General features: G+C 47.3%; 1 protein-coding gene across 1 annotated transcript in view; it reads right to left on the bottom strand.

Moving 5' to 3' along the window:
- TMEM132D (transmembrane protein 132D) overlaps positions 1–17100 on the bottom strand; it is a 596131-nt gene that overhangs the window by 425507 nt on the left and 153524 nt on the right. Inside the window, exon 2 of the mRNA XM_072802137.1 lies at positions 13418–14312. Coding sequence (XP_072658238.1) covers positions 13418–14312 — 895 coding nt within the window. The remainder of the gene's footprint in view (positions 1–13417; positions 14313–17100) is intronic.

Genomic DNA, 17100 nt, shown 5'->3' with positions numbered 1-17100 from the left:
ATCCATCCACCTATCCATCCATCCATCCATCTTGTACAACACTATCATAGACTAACACACACACACACAGACACACACACACACACTCCAAAGAATTATCCAGTCCAAAATGTCAGTTGTGCCAAGATTAAGAAACCATCCTTAGGATCAGAGCTGGGAAAAATCAAATGACAGAGTCTGAGATGCAGGGCCGTGGGTGGTCCCAACTCTGTATCAGCAAACCTGGCTTTATTAACATGCAGAGAATCTCTTAGGGCCATTGAATTTGTCATAATCTTTGGCTTTAAACTAATCAAAGCACTCGATCAGCAGAGACTGTGGTTTTGAGGATACACAAGAAAGAAATTTGCCAAACTCATGGAGTTTGCAGAGGGAGGATAGCAAGCTGGTCAAAGCACAATTATGTAAATAGCTAAATCTCAGGCAGTGGTTAAGTGCTATCAAAACATAAATTGGGGGGGGAGGGTACCTAGGTGGCTCAGTGGTTGAGTGTCTGCCTTTGGCTCAGGTCATCATCCTGGGGTCCTGGGATCGAGTCCCACATGGGATTCCCCACAGGAAGCCTGCTTCTCCCTCTGCCTGTGTCTCTGCCTCTCTTTGTGTCTCTCATGAATAAATAAATAAAATCTTTTTAAAAATAAATAAAACACAAATTGGGGGCATCTGAGTGGCTCCCTTGGTTAAGTGTCTGACTCTTGGTTTTCACTCAGGTCATGATATCAGGGAGATTTAGTCCCACGTTGGGCTCTGTGCTCAGTGGGGAATTTTTTTGAGATTCTCTCCCTCTCTCTCTGCCCCTCCTCTACCTCAAATAATAAAATCTTTTTAAAAAATTATTTTAAACACAAATTTCAGGGGTGCCTGACTGGCTCAGTCGGTAGAACATGCAACTTTTTGTCTCAAGGTTTTAAGTTTGAGCCCCACACTGGTATAGAGATTACTTAAAAATAAGATCTCAAAAAAAGGGATCCCTGGGTGGCGCAGCGGTTTGGCGCCTGCCTTTGGCCCAGGGCGCGATCCTGGAGACCCGGGATCGAATCCCACATTGGGCTCCCAGTGCATGGAGCCGCCTTCTCCCTCTGCCTATGTCTCTGCCTCTCTCTCTCTCTCTCTCTGTGACTATCATAAATAAAAAAATAAAAAATAATTTAAAAAAAAAAAAAAAAAAAAAAAAAAAAAAGATCTCAAAAAAAGCCCCACAGATTAAAGCAAGATGATGGAGGTGCTTGGGTGGCTACTTGGTTGGGTGTCTGCCTTCAGCTCGGGTCATGATCCCGGGGTCCTGGGATCAAGACCCACATCAGGCTCACTCTCAGGAAGGGTCTGCCTCTCCCTCTCCCTCTGTCTCCCTCTGCCTCTAACAGCTTCCCTGCTTATTCTCTCTCTCTCTAATAAATAAATAAAATATTTTTAATAAAATAAAGCAAAATGATGCAGGGAAGTGTGGGATTTTACTTAAGATGCAACATTTAAAGAATATTATCTGTGTATCGATCCATCTACCCACCTATCTTCATCCATCCATCCATCCATTTACCTACCTGTTTATCACCCACCCATCCCTCTACCCATCCACCCACCTATCATCCATCCATCCATCCATCCATCCACTCAGCTATGTATCACCCATCCATTCATCCATCCATCCAACCATCTATCCTATCCCATCTTTTGTACTTCACTTTATTGTACCTAACCTCGCAAAATTTTCATATCAAAGTAGCTATATAGTATTCCATGAAACAGATTGTGTGAATATAAAATAATCAATATCTTTAATGAGCACTTAACGATTGTAGACATCGCTCTATCATCTTTTCACATGAATGGCACTCAATGTTACTATGGAGAAGTCCAAAGCCAGCCTGATTTTCTTCCCCTTGTAATTGACAAGTGACTTGCTTTTTCCTGACAAAATGTTTTAAAATCTAGCTTCTCTCTCTCTCTCTCTCTCTCTCTCTCTCTCTCTCACACACACACACACACACACACACACATACATACATTTAAAGTGTACTTTCTAAGAAGGCTGCACCTGTATTTTCCTCCAGCAGCAATAATGAGGCTTTTCTTCTCCCCACATACACAGCCCTGGAGAACAGCTGACTGCCTGACTCTCGGCAACCTGGTGGTTACAAAACTGAACTCTATCATGGTTTTAATTTGTTTTTCTCTGATTTCAGATGAGATGGAGTATTTTTCTTAAATTTCTTGGTCCTTTGTGTTTTCTCTTCTGTGAGAGGCTCTTACCCATTTTCCTATTTGTTTATTTGCTTTTAATTGTTGCATTATAGGCATTCTTTATATATTCTGCATCCTAATTCTTTGTTGGGCTTATGTGTTACAAACACTCTCCCCAAATTTATGGTTTGCTTTTTTTTTAAGTATTTAGTTTTAAAACCTAGACAAAAGTATTGATGTCCCCTTTGTGGTCACTGTTCCATATCTTGTTGAAGAAATCTTTTCCCCGCAGAGCTTACAAAGATACGCTTTGTACTTTCTTCTACATCGATTTCCTTTTTCCCCCTTTGGATGCCTAATTGATCTGAAATTGATGTCTGTAAATGGCATGAAATAGAGATCGGATTCTTTCTTTTCTCATTTGGATAATGCCCCCAGTGCCATTTCTGAAAATTATATCTCTTTTGAGCGATCAATAATCATAGTCTGTCGCATGAGACCTCCTATTTGCTGGTGATTCTGGAGCTCTGTTCATTACTGTATTTAGATCTTGCGTTCCACTACCACACTCTTCAAATAGACTTGGATTTTCAATGACTCATCGATATTATTCTACTCTTCAGTGTCTTACCCATTCTTGGCCTGGGTGGAACTGCATTGGCTCCACATATTAATTTGGGAAGAACAGACACTTTCATGCCATCCTGTCTTTCTGTCTCTGAACATGACATAGCCATCTCTCTAGTTCTTACTAATATGTATTCTGTCTCAATAATTAGCTAATTGTTTCATTATGATTGAAACTTTATAATTCAGTTATATTCCTTATTTGTAATTTCTGTTTTGCACTATTTGGGTCCTCCATTCATGGACTATCTCTCTAGTCTACCTTACCATCTCTGTCTTTGTCTTTTTTTATATTTGAATTCTTGGTTGATTAATTTCATGTTCCTTAAAAAACAAAACAAACAAAATGCTCCCTACCCATTTAAAGCACTCAGAGACATCTCTTTATTTTCCCTTGGTTTACATGTTCTTCCAAAGTAAATTCTTCCCCTCTCTTGTATGTTTGTCCTTCTTTCTTCCTTCCTTCTTTCTTTCTTCCTACAATATATTTACAAAATGGGCTGCCATCTTTATTTTAATCTGATCAGTGCCCAATCTGGAGAACTCTGACCCAGACCCCAGCCTTCCATCTGTGCTGACGTACTGTGGATAAATTTCACCTGGCATGCTTTATCTTTCAAAGTGTGTATCAACACTTGAGTTTTCAACAGGAAAAGAGCTCAGTCAGGCTGTTGAAAAGAGCTCAGTCAGGCTGTTGTAAGTCAGGCACTTACACAGATGGGTTTTCTAACATGTGCTCTGGGGTGAGTGCCCTCCCTTTACACTGCACCTGAAATCACTCAACCCTCTGTGTGTACATGCCATCTGCTTGAATAAACTTGAGCTTCAGGTGATCACTCCAGTTCATCTCTGCATCTTGAATCCTTGGTTTTCAAAAGAGAGGCATCCATGGATGGTGTCTTTAATCACTGCCTACCCTTCAACTGCCCAAAATGAGAAAGGAAAAGAAATACAAGGGTTGATTTTTTACCTATGCACAAAGAGTTCACAGAGTAGAGAGAAAAATATTATCTCACTAGCCATGTTCTCTTTCTGCTGCCTCTAGGTCTTTCAAAGTTTGTATCTAATTTATTACATTTTCTGTTTGGCTGAATTCATTTCTGCATTGCCTACGACCCTTCTGCCTCTGCTTCTAGCTGAGACAGACACAAATGAGAAATCCCAGTGACTTTCTCTTCTTCTGGTACAATGTAGAAGTAATCAGAAAAGATATTCTACTTTCCATAAAAAAATATCTCCTCAAACTGCTACACTCACAGGGTCACATCAGGGATGAGACCCCACAGCACACAACTGACCAGAGCACTTGAATACAAGGCACTAGTTACAGACAGAGCAGCTGAACTTGCTCCAAGACCAGCCAGACAATGGTGCTGGAATCCCGAGGTCGACACCTGCAGGACGCCTCTCTCCCAGGTCAGGAGAACACAGCATGGAGCTGGTGCTGTCAGAGGCCAATGGCCAGGTCTCCCTGGAGGGACTGGGATCAAGTCCTGCATCAGGTTTCCCATGTGGAGCCTGCTTCTCCCTCTGCCTGTGTCTCTGCCTCTCTCTATGTGTGTCTCTCATGAATAAAGAAATACAATCTAAAGATCCTGGGACCCTGGGATCACGCCCTGAGCCAAAGGCAGATGTTCAACCACTGAGCCACTCAGGTGCCCCTACACCAGATTCTTTAGACATGGCAACTCTATGTATGAGGGATGTGAGCAGGGCTCCAATGTAAGATCCACCTGCTCCCCCTGGAACTGGCTGAGGTCGCCAGCTGGTCTAGAGCATCCAAGACAGCTTCATTCACACATCTGGGGCATGAATACCAGGCCCACCTGGTCCTTCCCTGTCCAGGTAGTCTCAGAGCCTCTCCCAGAAGACAAGCTGGCTTGTTCAGATGGTGGCTCCAGGCTCCAAGGACAAGTGCTCTGGAGACCCTGGGGGAAGGTCAAAGCTTGCTATGGTCTAGCCTCAGACTTCCAAATCCTCACATCTTCCCTGTCTACTGGGAACGCTATGCACTGAAGCCAGGGCACATTCAGGGAGGAGGGAGCCCACATCCCCCCAGAAAGAGCACCAGAGAATGCATGGCCATGCTGGACCCATCACCCAATGGTCTCCTCTCACAGAGGGACACACACAGCTGTGGAGAGATGCAGAGTTGGTGTCTAGAAACTTTTTTTTTCTAGAAACTTCTGTCTCACTCTTTAGGCTGACCCCTTCACCAGTCCTTTGCTGATGCCAGTATTATTTATGCTGGTCTGTTTTCATCAATTTGCTTTTCATGCCTTCAGATTTTGGGGAAAAGATGTTGACATGTGGCTTCATTCTACCACCTCATCCCAGGATACACTGAGTTAGTTGCTTTCCTACGTTATGCCGGGAAACGCCCCTAAGCACCTTTGGACACGCTCCATCTTTATTCATTCTTTATGGGTAAGGTGCAACTAACCTGCGCCTTGTGTTAACTCCTGCCCCTTTCACAGTAAGCTGGGCCTGCTTATCTGAGGCGGCCTTCAGTCAGGTTTGCATTTCAGCGGACCCTGATGCATTTCTCGGTTGATTGCTGATTTACTAAATGCCTCATCTGACACCACACAATCTGTTCAAGGTTCACTGTGAACTTTTATTTACACCCCACATCACTCTGTGAGCTTCAGTGCCCTTCCCAGGGCACATGGTGGGTGACAACACCAGGCGACCAGGGCCCCGGACTCCAGACCCCAGACTCTGCTGCTTCCTGCAGCAGGTGAACTCTACCCCATGGATCGGAAAGTGCTGCTCCTCGTGGCCATTACCACGTGTGAAGCACAAAGACAGGGCCACCACAATCCACTACCTGCCCTCAGAGCCCCTGGGGACTCATGGGTGTGGGTGATGGTGGACAGAACCTCCCTTGGTCTCCTCTTGAGAGCAGGGGCTCGTGTGGGCACCTACGCCCCCAGTGGAAACATGGCTGGTTCTCACTGATCCATCCCCCAGTCAAGAGCCAGCTCTGGGTGCTCTGGTCCCTGTTACATCTCCAGCACCAAGCTCCATACTCATCAAATTGTTGTAAAATAGGGAAAACCGTTCAGGTGACTCATTCTCTTAAGTGCTTTGACAAAATGGATCTCAGAGAAGCTGTGCCTGGCTCTCCACCCTGCACTTACACAGATGGGTTTTCTAATATGTGCTCTGGGGTGAGTGTCGGCAAGGGTAAGTTCTCAGGACGTTAAGTTACATCTGTCACAAGCTATGGGGACTCTGGCAAGCCGCTGGACCACCTGTGTTTCAATTTCCCCTTCTGGAAATGTAGGTAATAATTATGTCCAATCTGTAAGGCTGTTTTGAGGATTAAATGTGTAAAAAAATACCTGAATCACTCTGAGCAGTGCCTGCCACAGATAACAAGTGTCGGCTACTGGGAGTACAATCGATCTTACTCCTGACGCACTCAGCAATCTCATGCACCCCACTCCCCTGCCCCACACATCACCCTGGGCTCCTAGGAGGAACCCAGAAGCCATACACAGAGAAACGGAATCTGAACATGCTGGAGGAGGACATGAAGATGCTCCCTCCATAGCTCTGTGCACTGCGACCAAATCTACCTAGGATGTGGACGTCTCCATGGAGACCACATGAATGGACAACCTGTAGGACCAGAACCCAGCTTGGATTCCTCTTTGCCTTGGCATGGGGTGTCCTCCACCCTTCCTCACCCCTCCCCACCCTGGAGCACAGCGATGTCCTCGGAGGTGGTGGTGGGGAAACTCAGAGATGACCCACCTGGGCTTACTCAGCCACCACATCTCCCAGCTCACCCATATCTATGGACCAGAGCTCATCCTGGCCATCAGAGCATTCCAGCAGGTGCTTCACTGACCTGGAGATGGACCATGGTCCATTCCCTCTCACTGCCCTCTGTCTGGTTGAGAGTGGCCCTATGATATAGGGTGATGTGATGGGGAGGGACTCCTATGGAAATGAAGGTCAGTTCATGGTGACAGCAAACATCAGTGGCCAGAAGTCTGCAGAGCCAAAGGGGACCACAGAGAACTTTAGCTGCAAGACAACCCTGTCCATCCTAAAATAACAGTAATGAGGAACTCCTGGGTGGTTCAGTGGTTGAGTGTCTGCCTTAGGCTCAGGTCATGATCCTGGGGTCCTGGGATGGAGTCCCACATCAGGCTCCCCAAAGGAGTCTGCTTCTCCCTCTGCCTATGCCTCGGCCTCTGTGTGTCTTATGAATAAATAAATAAAATATGTTTTAAAGCAATAAATAAAATAACAGTAATAATTATAGCATTTAAACCAAAAAGGCTAACCATATGAGAAATCCCTTTCATAAAAATCGCCGGACAGGCCCCCTGGTCAAAGGGGGACCAGCAGCTACCAAGGCCGTACCCTCACATTCTGCCAAACCACATCCACACATCTGTCCACCTGTCCCCAAGAGAACCTCCCAGAACCACGATGGAGACGGGAACTGCCACATCTCCTCAGGCCCACTGCCTCTGTCTCCTCTCCCACATTTCCTGGATGTGGCATCAGAAGGCAGACACTGCGGGGGGTGTGGAGACTCTCATTCCTACAGCTCTTACCCCCCACTGGAGCAGATAAGAGAGTGTGACATGCTTCCCTGGGCCTCCCAGTTTCCCCCTTCTGGCTGTTTCCCTAGTTGGGAAGATCAAGTCCACTCCCAGAGCTGATTTTTGGGACCCTGAGTTCTGTGCTTGGAGGCAGGAGGGGAAAGTAGTTTCTTTCACGCAGTGTAAGCAGTGAGCAGTCTCTGCTTTGTGGAGCGTTATGTTCTAGTAGAAGGAAGAAGGTACCACTGCATGCAATGTAAAAGATTTTTGAGAACAATCTGACTACACACACGGTCACCTTAATTCTAAACTTTGAACCCCCCTCTGTGCAAGAGATGAGCTCACTCTGTAAACATTTTTTCCCCCAACGACCATACTCTACTTGGAGAATTTGGTGGTTTTTAACTTGCAAGGGTATTTTCTCCCACAGGGGATGTGTGGCAGTATCTGGGCACCTTCTGGGCTGTTGCAGCTCAGGTTTCCATTCTACAGCAACTCATGATAGGAGCTTGGGAGGCTGACAGCAGAGACCAGACCCCCCACCAAAATACTGTCCAATGCGAATGTCCGCAGGATGAGGTGGAGAAACCCCATCGGCTCTACTGGGATACAACCCAAATGGTAAAATAATAAATATCCAGATGCCCCTACTGAAATAAATAAATGACTGAATGAATAAATTTCACCTGTAGAATTCCAAATAATGTAGGTACCTATGAGAACCTGGAGGAGGTGAAGTGTGGCGCTCTTCTCCATAATTGTGAGCTTCCTTCCAGAGCAGGTGGCATGGGGGCGGGAGGGGGGGGACAGTCTCATGGGAGGAGGGAGGGGAGCATCCTTGGGGGTAGGGTGGGGTGGGGGCAGGTAAACCCTCACCCAGCCCCTCACGAAGGCAAAGTCAGATGTGGGGAGTCAGGCACATCCCTGATACGATGTGATGACATTTGTATTACTTTTCCTCTCTGGTTTCCAACCCAAACTCATCACTCCAATCTGGTCTTGAGAAAACCATCTGACAAGTACCCCTGGAGGGACGCTCTTCAAATGTCTGAACAGTGAAGTCTCTAACCTTTCAGAGTCCATCAAAAACGTTTGTGTGGGAAATGGTCACAGTCCAGAGGGTCTCAGGAGACCCAACACCACATGCATGGGACATCCTGACTGGAATCCCGGCACGAGGCATAGAGACAGGAATGTGAATCAGGCATGGTTTGTTAATTGTGACAAATGTCCCACAATGATGTAACATGTTACTAATGGGAGAAATCAGCCATGAGGCATCTGAGACTGTCCTATGTTGACTCCACAACATCCCTGTAAATCGACATCAATTCTACAACCAAAAGTTTATTTAAAACAGATGGAACACCCTCCTTTCTCTATCTGCCGCTGACCCATAGTCTACTCCACGCAACTCTGAATGTCCATTGGGTGATCAAGAAAGGAAATCCCCAGGCACAGATGTCAGAGACCTCACTGGGGTCCGGGGACCCCCGCATGCACCCCTTCTCAATGGCACTCCAGGGTCCTCATGAGTGAGATACCTCCTCCTGGGGAATATTAGTGACAGGTAATTGCAGGACCCCATGTTTCAGTACCAGAGCCACACGGGGCCCCCTCCCACCCCCTCCCACCCACCCCCGGCGCAGACAGCAAGTAGACACAAGAGCCAGTGGGAGCCTCTCCCAAGTCTCAGCACCTGTTATGAGCCTGGCAAGGGCAGAGGAAGGAGCTCACAGTGCGGGATGCTTGGGGTAGGCTGCTCCACCCACCACCTCTCAGACACCAAGCTCAGTGCCCCCATCTCTTATTAATTCTTGAGACCCATAATACATACCCTGCAAGTCTTTTATTTATTTTTTTCTTAAAGAAGCTAGGCTGGCCTTATGGCCTGCAGCTAAGAATATTATTGGCTACACCAAGGCATATTTTACCTGAAATAGAATAAGAAGAGGAGCCTATTCTAGGTCAGGGCAGGTTCAAAGTCTGTATCCTTCAAGTGATTTAAGCTCAGGGCCAAACTCAAACTGCCACATCAATTCCTAGCAAGCTCAGAATCTGGCCAAATGGGCTTCCCAAACCACCAATGAAGACCTTTCAAGCCTTACCCATCCCAGATTGCCTTTCTCCCCGCATCACCTATTCTTATTTTATTCTCTTCCTGCTGCTTTCATAACCCTCATGTTTCCAAGAACATTTCCTTGGCAATAATGCCTTATTCAGAGACAGCCTTGCGTCTGACCACTGTGGCAGGCACATGGCTCTTCACACTCTGGAGCACTTAGCATTAATACAGCAAAGGCCTCAGTAAAGTATATGCACTTGTTCATAAGCAACAATGTGTCCACTCACTCATTCATTTGTTCAATCAATTTAAGAACATCTCTGACTTTGATACAAGTCCCTGTTTGAGTTTTGTGCTACTGTTTTGGACCTTTTCGCTTGCACCAAGCTCATGCTATGCAAATATTTGGCTCTAGCCCCACATTCAGATCTGATGACCGGGACCCTTTTCAAAGTGCTGTCCTGTGAGGAAAAGGAACAGAATAGGTGGTGGTGGGGGGGATGTGAGAGAGAGTCTGCATTCTGTTTTTCTTCCAGACACATAAGCAGGTGATTAGAGACCTGAGATACTTCTGAAATTGGCTCCAGGGGGGCAGGTGGTACAGAACAGGAAGTGAGAACATGAAGAAAGGGCCCAAGTACATGGGATGCTTCAGTTGTTCATTTGAAGGAAAACATTTTCTGAAATTAAAAAGGATCCTCAGATGTCTAAGGAATGAAAGCATTTGCTTTTCTTCTTTTGTGGTGGTCTGCTTAGGAAGACAGGAGCTCCAGGAGAGAACAGAATTCATCAGATGACAAATAGCCCCACCCAGCTTCTCTTCTTCTCGACAGTTAACATGCACAACTGTGCATGCACACAATCACACACACATACACATATGCACACACGTATACACTCACACACATGCACTCATATGCACACACCTTCCTGCAGACACATGCACACATGCATAGACCCACCTGCATACATGCACACACCCACACACATGCACACATCCACCTGCACATACTCGCCTGCACACATATCACATATGCACTCACCCATGCATACACATATGCACACAGCAGGCACACATCCACATATGCAGACACCCACCTGTACACATGCACACACTCCTCTGCACACACACGCAGATACATGCACACACCCACCTTCGCACATACACAGCAACTGCTTTAAACTACACTTAGTGATAATTTGCAGGACAAAACTTGATTCCTAGAACAGAAGCACTGTGCATTAGCCATTGTGTCACCCTCAGGTTACAGGCACAGAAATAATAGGGTGGTGGCCGAAGGCAATCAATCGCTATCAGAAAAGAGCTCAAATGTCAGCTGCTGTGCAGGCTGGAGGGCTCCCTCCTGTTGGTGACACTTACTTCAGTCCCTTTCTCACCCTGGTCATCCTTAAGTGGTGTGGACGTCCAACTGGCACCCAATGACATTAGCATGTCAACAGAGCGTCTAGAAATAAAAATCACAAATTCAGAGGAAAGCATCCAAAGATACATGGCTGGATCCTGCAGAGCTATTTATAGCAGAAGGCCAGATAGAGCAGACCCATACTCATTCTACATATTGGAAGCTATGCTAAATTAGTGTAAAATTGACTTCATTAAAAAAGATATACTGTGTTATTTTCTAATTATGAGAATTCAAACTAAATGCTCAAAGCATGACCAGATCCACGTTCACCTCCAGCTGTTGTCACAACCCCTATGACTCACTCGTAATAACAGCATTTGAAGTATGCAGCAAGCATACGAATGCTGCTTTTAAGGGGACAGAAAGTGTACCACCTGACCAAGTTAAACACATAGCCATGAAATATTCATTTCACTATTACCTGAACCAAAATACTGAATTTATTTCTTTTCAAATTTCTAATTGGTGAACTCTGAGCAAATACACTTTTGCTATATATCCAAAATTCTCAACTCTTTGACTTCTAATGTAGAGCAACCACATCAAGGAGTTTCAAATGTGTTCGTTTCTGAATTTGCAAAGATTTAGACTCCTTAGATTATGCAGCCCAGCAAACCAAATTTCTGCTGGCTTCGTTACAGCTTGCCAAGACAGAGCTGCCCTCAGGACTCCGACACCCGTGTCTTAATGTGCAGTAGGCGGTCATCAGATACAAAGATTTCTGTGAAGTTTAATACTACACATACAACTACCTCCCCAAAACAGCTGGATGCAGATATCATCTCCTGGAGAGTTAAAACTTCAGTAGATTTTGGGTTTTCACCCCGGGATCAGGAAATCAACAACCAGCAGCTGGCAAACCTACAGGACGGCAGAGGGTCCAAAATCATGCAAGAACAAAGCTCTCCTTATTCCAAACCTTTGGTTTCTACCAGCAAACAGTTCTCTACATAAGCAGCCATCTCCACAGAGAATATTATATAAGACCGTTGATCCTGGAAAAGCAGAGCACAAAGCCCGCACACCATGCAGCAGGTCTGTGAGCAGCGGAATTGGGTCTGCTTCCAGGGACAAAAGGAGAATTAATGAGGCCTCAGCCCTACAGATGTGCTGATGCAGCCTAATCCCCAGGGTCAACCCCCCCCCCAATACACTATCAGCCCATGCCAAAGGTCTGTCCCTGCCAAGAATCAGCCACATTCAATCATTAGATTAATGTCATGCATTAGCTCCTATTTCTTTAGTTAAGAGTAAAAGGTCACAATCAACAAATCTTAAATGTGGAAGGTATAAGCAAAAGGAGGATTCCTTTCTGAAACTCCTGCACCTCTTAACAAAAACAAAGAGAAAGGGGAGAAAGAGAACAAAGAAAAAACAGATATGAAGCCCACATGGAGAAGGACGAGAGAACCAATAATCCTGGCATGACTTTAAAAACCGCCCAGAGAAACGAACTAGGGGTGGTGGAAGGGGAGAAGGGCAGGGGGTGGGGGTGAATGAGTGATGGGCAACGAGGGGGGCACTTGACGGGATGAGCACTGGGTGTTATTCTGTATGTTGGCAAATTGAACACCAATAAAAAATAAATTTCTTATTAAAAAAAAAAAAGAGAAAGTAAAAACCGCCCAGAAACCGCACCTCATGTACAGACATTTTCCGGGGTCATCTCCAATGTCATCCATGGCACGTGAAATCAACGTTCTGAGTTGGTAACAATGGCAGGACGCTTTTAGTGACCCCATCACCCTGACACCCAAGTAGCTGTGTAGCAAAGCTGTGTCGTATTTAAAACAAATGGAAAACGCTTTAATGAAAATCCCAAGTCAAGGCAAGTGGCTTCTCTCATATATGACATTCCAAAGTGAAAACTAACTCATTTTCCACCCAAAGTACACAGTACTCCTTTAAATGTCTTGTCTTTGTATGTTCGTATGTAAGATACTCAACAAATTCTACTGTATATTCTTCACACATTATGCTCTTTTATGTTTCGAACACTGAGTTCTATTTCCAGGGAGAAACAAAGTGAGGTTGGTACCATATCATACTTAGAATGCACAGGCTTGGCATAGACTGGAGTTGGCAAAACTGTATCCTCTCTCCTCAGACAACTGTTACCATCCCATGTGCTGACTAGACTCATTTCAACTGTGAGCCATTTGACACCCTGATGTGCAAAGGACCCCCTGGGACACACCCCTCCACACCCGCGTTCCTCAAACTTCTGGGGAGAACCCAGGCTCAGGACAGAGCACAGATCCACAGCCACCTGGCTGTTCTGGGAGGGCCCGAATGATCCTGTAAAGGGAGAGTCTTTACCACCAAACTGTCGACCATGAAAGAGCAAACTATTTTCTGCATTTTTCCCTGAAAAGGAGATTTATAAAATTTGGAAGGTGTTACACCTGTGAAGGTGCTAACGCAGCTCACAGGGTCAGGGAGTGAGAGTCTGGAGGCCTGGCCAGGCCTGGAAGGTTCAAGGACAGGCGCCCCCGGAGGCGCAGGGGCAGGTGCTCCCAGAGGCACAGGGGCAGGAGCTCCCAGGGACTCACCTCAGCGTGAAGCGATCGGCGCTGCAGTTCCGGGACACGGCCACAAGGAAGGTGAGCACATCGCCTTGCCTCGCTGTCCTGGCGGAGTACAGGATGGCCACGTTGCTGTCCAAATGCAGCTCCCGCAGCGCGGGTCTGCCCCCCGTCTGATAGAGGAAGACGCTGCCGATCCTCTGCAGGTGGGGCACGGCCTCGTCCAGCCCGTCCTTCCCGGGCCGGATGGCGTTGCCCTTCCTGACGTCGCCGCCGCCGCCCGCACAGTCCCCGCGCGCATCCCCCGGCTGCACGGAGTAGTAGAGCTCCACGGGGCTCCCCTCGGGCGGCCCGGGCGCCCGCTTCCTCCCGGCCACCACGGTGGGGGGCCCGAACCAGGCGGCCAGCAGCTCCAGTTCGGCCACGCACAGCCCCAGGGCGCCCTGCAGCCGGCAGCCGGCCCGCACCTCCCGGGTCTCCCGGAAGGCGAACAGCCGCAGGCAGGGCAGCCGCTCACCGGGGCTCTGTGCCGCCCAGTCCCGGCCCAGCAGGTGGAAGAGCACCTGCACCCGGGGCCGGCTCAGGTACACCTTGTCCCGCAGGATGTGCGCCCTCAGCCTCCAGTTGAGGGAGAGCTTGCTGGTGGCTCCAAAGGGGCTGGAGGGCAGCAGGAGGTCCTGAGGCACCACCTGCTCGATGGAGAAGGGCCCGTAGCTGGCGCTGAGCACGGGGAGCCTCTGGGCTCTGTAAATTAGGAAGGACTCCACGCGGGACTGCAGGCTAGAGTTGCGCATGATGTCCTGGTTGGCCTCCTTCAGGAAGAAGGACACGTCGGCGTTGTTGATGTGGTAGGTCACAGGGAGGTAGGTAGGCAGCAAGGAGAACCTCTGGATGCTCTCCAGGACCCCTCGGCTCTCAGTCACTGTCAGGAGGAATCAGAGCGCAGGCGTTAGGAACCCAGGCCAGTGCTAACAATGCTTCCGCCGTCTCCATACCCCTTCCTCCCTGATTGCCAGCTTTGTCCCAACCATGCACCTCTCTACCCAAAACCTCAGATGCCATCCACTCACTGTCTAAGACGTGTGTTGCTTCTACAACGGGGTGAGCCTAGGACTCGCTCCCTTTGCTAAAAAGTGAGATCACCCGGGATTAGGAGTCTGAAGAACATGCTAGCATCAGACAGAGGAGGCTGCTCCCATTAACTCCAGGACAGAGACTAGGTGCAGAAACAACTTCCTTGGCGTGGGCTTCAATGCTTCAGCCACATCTCACCTGACACCCTGTGTACCTCCTTCCACTGATAACACGTGCAACACTTAAGGACACTTGGGCCACCAGAGAATGATAAAGGACGCTGGGCGATGGTAAATGAAGATGGGATCTCACAATCGCGTGCATGTCACACACACCCCTTGGATGTCAGCTGACAGACTCAGAGCCCAGAAGGATTTGCCTGGAGGAGTCTTCTAGGAGGCAACCTGACCATGTCTCTCACGGCGGGCCCAGGTGTGCACAGCACACACCTCATGCCCCCAAGAAACACATCATTTTCTTTACAGTCACCTCCTCCCTGAAAGCTGTTTTGATCCCGGAGCACAAAAGGTATTCTTTTTCTTCCTTACTGATCATATCCCTCCATGGCGGGGGGAGGGGAGAGGGAGACCAAACTGCCATTTTTACAGTATGCCTTAATTTCTCTAAGAAAAACACAGACATAGAAATTCAATGCAAGAATGAATTTTACGGGTTTTAGAAATGGAAATTACTGGCTTTGGGAACACTGACTTTCTAGGCCAAGTTCCACAAGTCGTACAAAGCCCTTCCCATTAGTAGCCATGTGACTATCTCTGGTTATTCTGCAATAAAAGCAACTCAAACCCTGACATTCACTGTGCCCACGTGCTTAAAAGGCCCACGTGAAAACCTGTTCGGATGCATGACACCAACCCGAGCCTGGACCCCTGGAGGCAGCTGACTGTGAGCGGAGGAGAAAGCAAAGAACTCAGGAAAGAGGTTCTGTGCATGGCTTGGCTGCACGTTTGCCAGGGGACAGACAAGTCACTGACTCCTTTGGCCTCGTGGGGCTGGTGTGCAGAGTGAGGGCCCCGACCAGGGCATCGACGCCCTGTCCAGCTGCAATGCTACAGGTGCTAACCTGCATTCACTCCCCCTTCTGGACCAGCAGCCAGTCTGACTCATACAATTGTTCTGAGTGTACAGACAGCCCCCAGGGAAGAACAGTCAGTGGGTGGCATTACCAAACCCAGGCCAGGCTAAGCCCCAGTGAAGCAACCAAGGTTTGCGTGGTGCTGAACCATTTAAAATCGACGAAAAAGTGAGCAGTTTTGACTGACGTGAGCAGTGACTTCACGCGGCTCAAGCAATAAATAGGAATTTCCTTTTCAAAAATCAAAATATCATAGGTATAACCAGATACTTCACTCCGTAACAGGATTACCTTTTTTAAAAAACTTTCCGGAAATCACTCAGGATTCGTATTTCTCATAATCCTGTACTTTCCCATGTGAGTTTTAGTGAAAGCTAAGAACAGGGTGTGGATTTTCTGCTAATATTCTGCACTGAATGCTTCATCCCTTCACTGGGTCTGCCCTCCGCACCCTCTGCTGCATCGTTGCCATTCCCCAGGTCTCAATATAAAGTCACTTTTCTGGAATGCCTCCCTTGGCTGCCTGCTTCTGGGTCACAGGTGCCATCCCATTCTTCCATGTATCCCGCATACCCCTCTGTAGGACTTCATGCTAGGCTGTAACTGCTCCCATGCTCCGTGGGTTATGTGCAAGTGAGCACACACAACAGATGGGCCTTTACTCTACGTTTTCACATCCTTGGGAGGGCGCCTGGAAAATACCAAGTACCCAATAAGTATTTGATAAATGCATGAATGGATGGATCGACAAATGAATGATGACATTAATAGTACAAAGAGCAAATTGTATTTTTATTTTTATTTTTAAGACTATTTTTAAATTTTTACTTTTATTTTTAAGAATTTGTTTATTCATGAGAGACATGGAGAGAGAGAGAGAGGCAGAGACACAGGCTGAGGGAGAAGCAGGCTCCATGCAGGGAGCCCGATGTGGGACTCGATTCTGAGACTCCGGGATTATGCCCTGAGCTGAAGGCAGATACTCAACCGCTGAGCCACCCAGGCATCCCCGAATTGTATTTTTACATCAGGATTGTGGATGTTGTGTTCTGTCCGCCATCTCTCTACAATCAGGATCCTTAACCCCATCAGGAGCTCCAAATAGATGTTAGCTATTTGGGGCCAAGGAAGACAGAAGTTTCTACACACAATGAGATCCATAAAAAGACCTACATCAATGACACGGGGTCTCCTGATTCTTAAAAATACACCTCAGAACCCCTCAGAATAATGGCCTTAAGCTGTCTCACACCAGCTTCTCATTCATCCCAGAAACTGCCAAAACCAAATCACCAAGCTGCAGAGAGTTAAGCATGCACGATAGACAGCAAGACCATGTGAACTCTGCTGTGGAACACACAACCCCTACTCCTTGAAGACATCAAACTTAATTGTGCAGCTAATTACATATTCCAAGGACAATGACCATGAGTGCCCTGACTTTATTTGGGAAAGCAATAAGGAAGTCACTGCAAACATTGTTCAAAAAAGGTAAGTAATTTCTAAGCTTTCTTCCACAGATGGCCTATTGGTCTTTTTGCCT

Source organism: Canis lupus, chromosome 27 (assembly GCF_048164855.1).
Source record: "Canis lupus baileyi chromosome 27, mCanLup2.hap1, whole genome shotgun sequence".
Classification (NCBI taxonomy): domain Eukaryota; kingdom Metazoa; phylum Chordata; class Mammalia; order Carnivora; family Canidae; genus Canis; species Canis lupus.
This window is presented reverse-complemented; position numbering and strand designations above follow the sequence as displayed.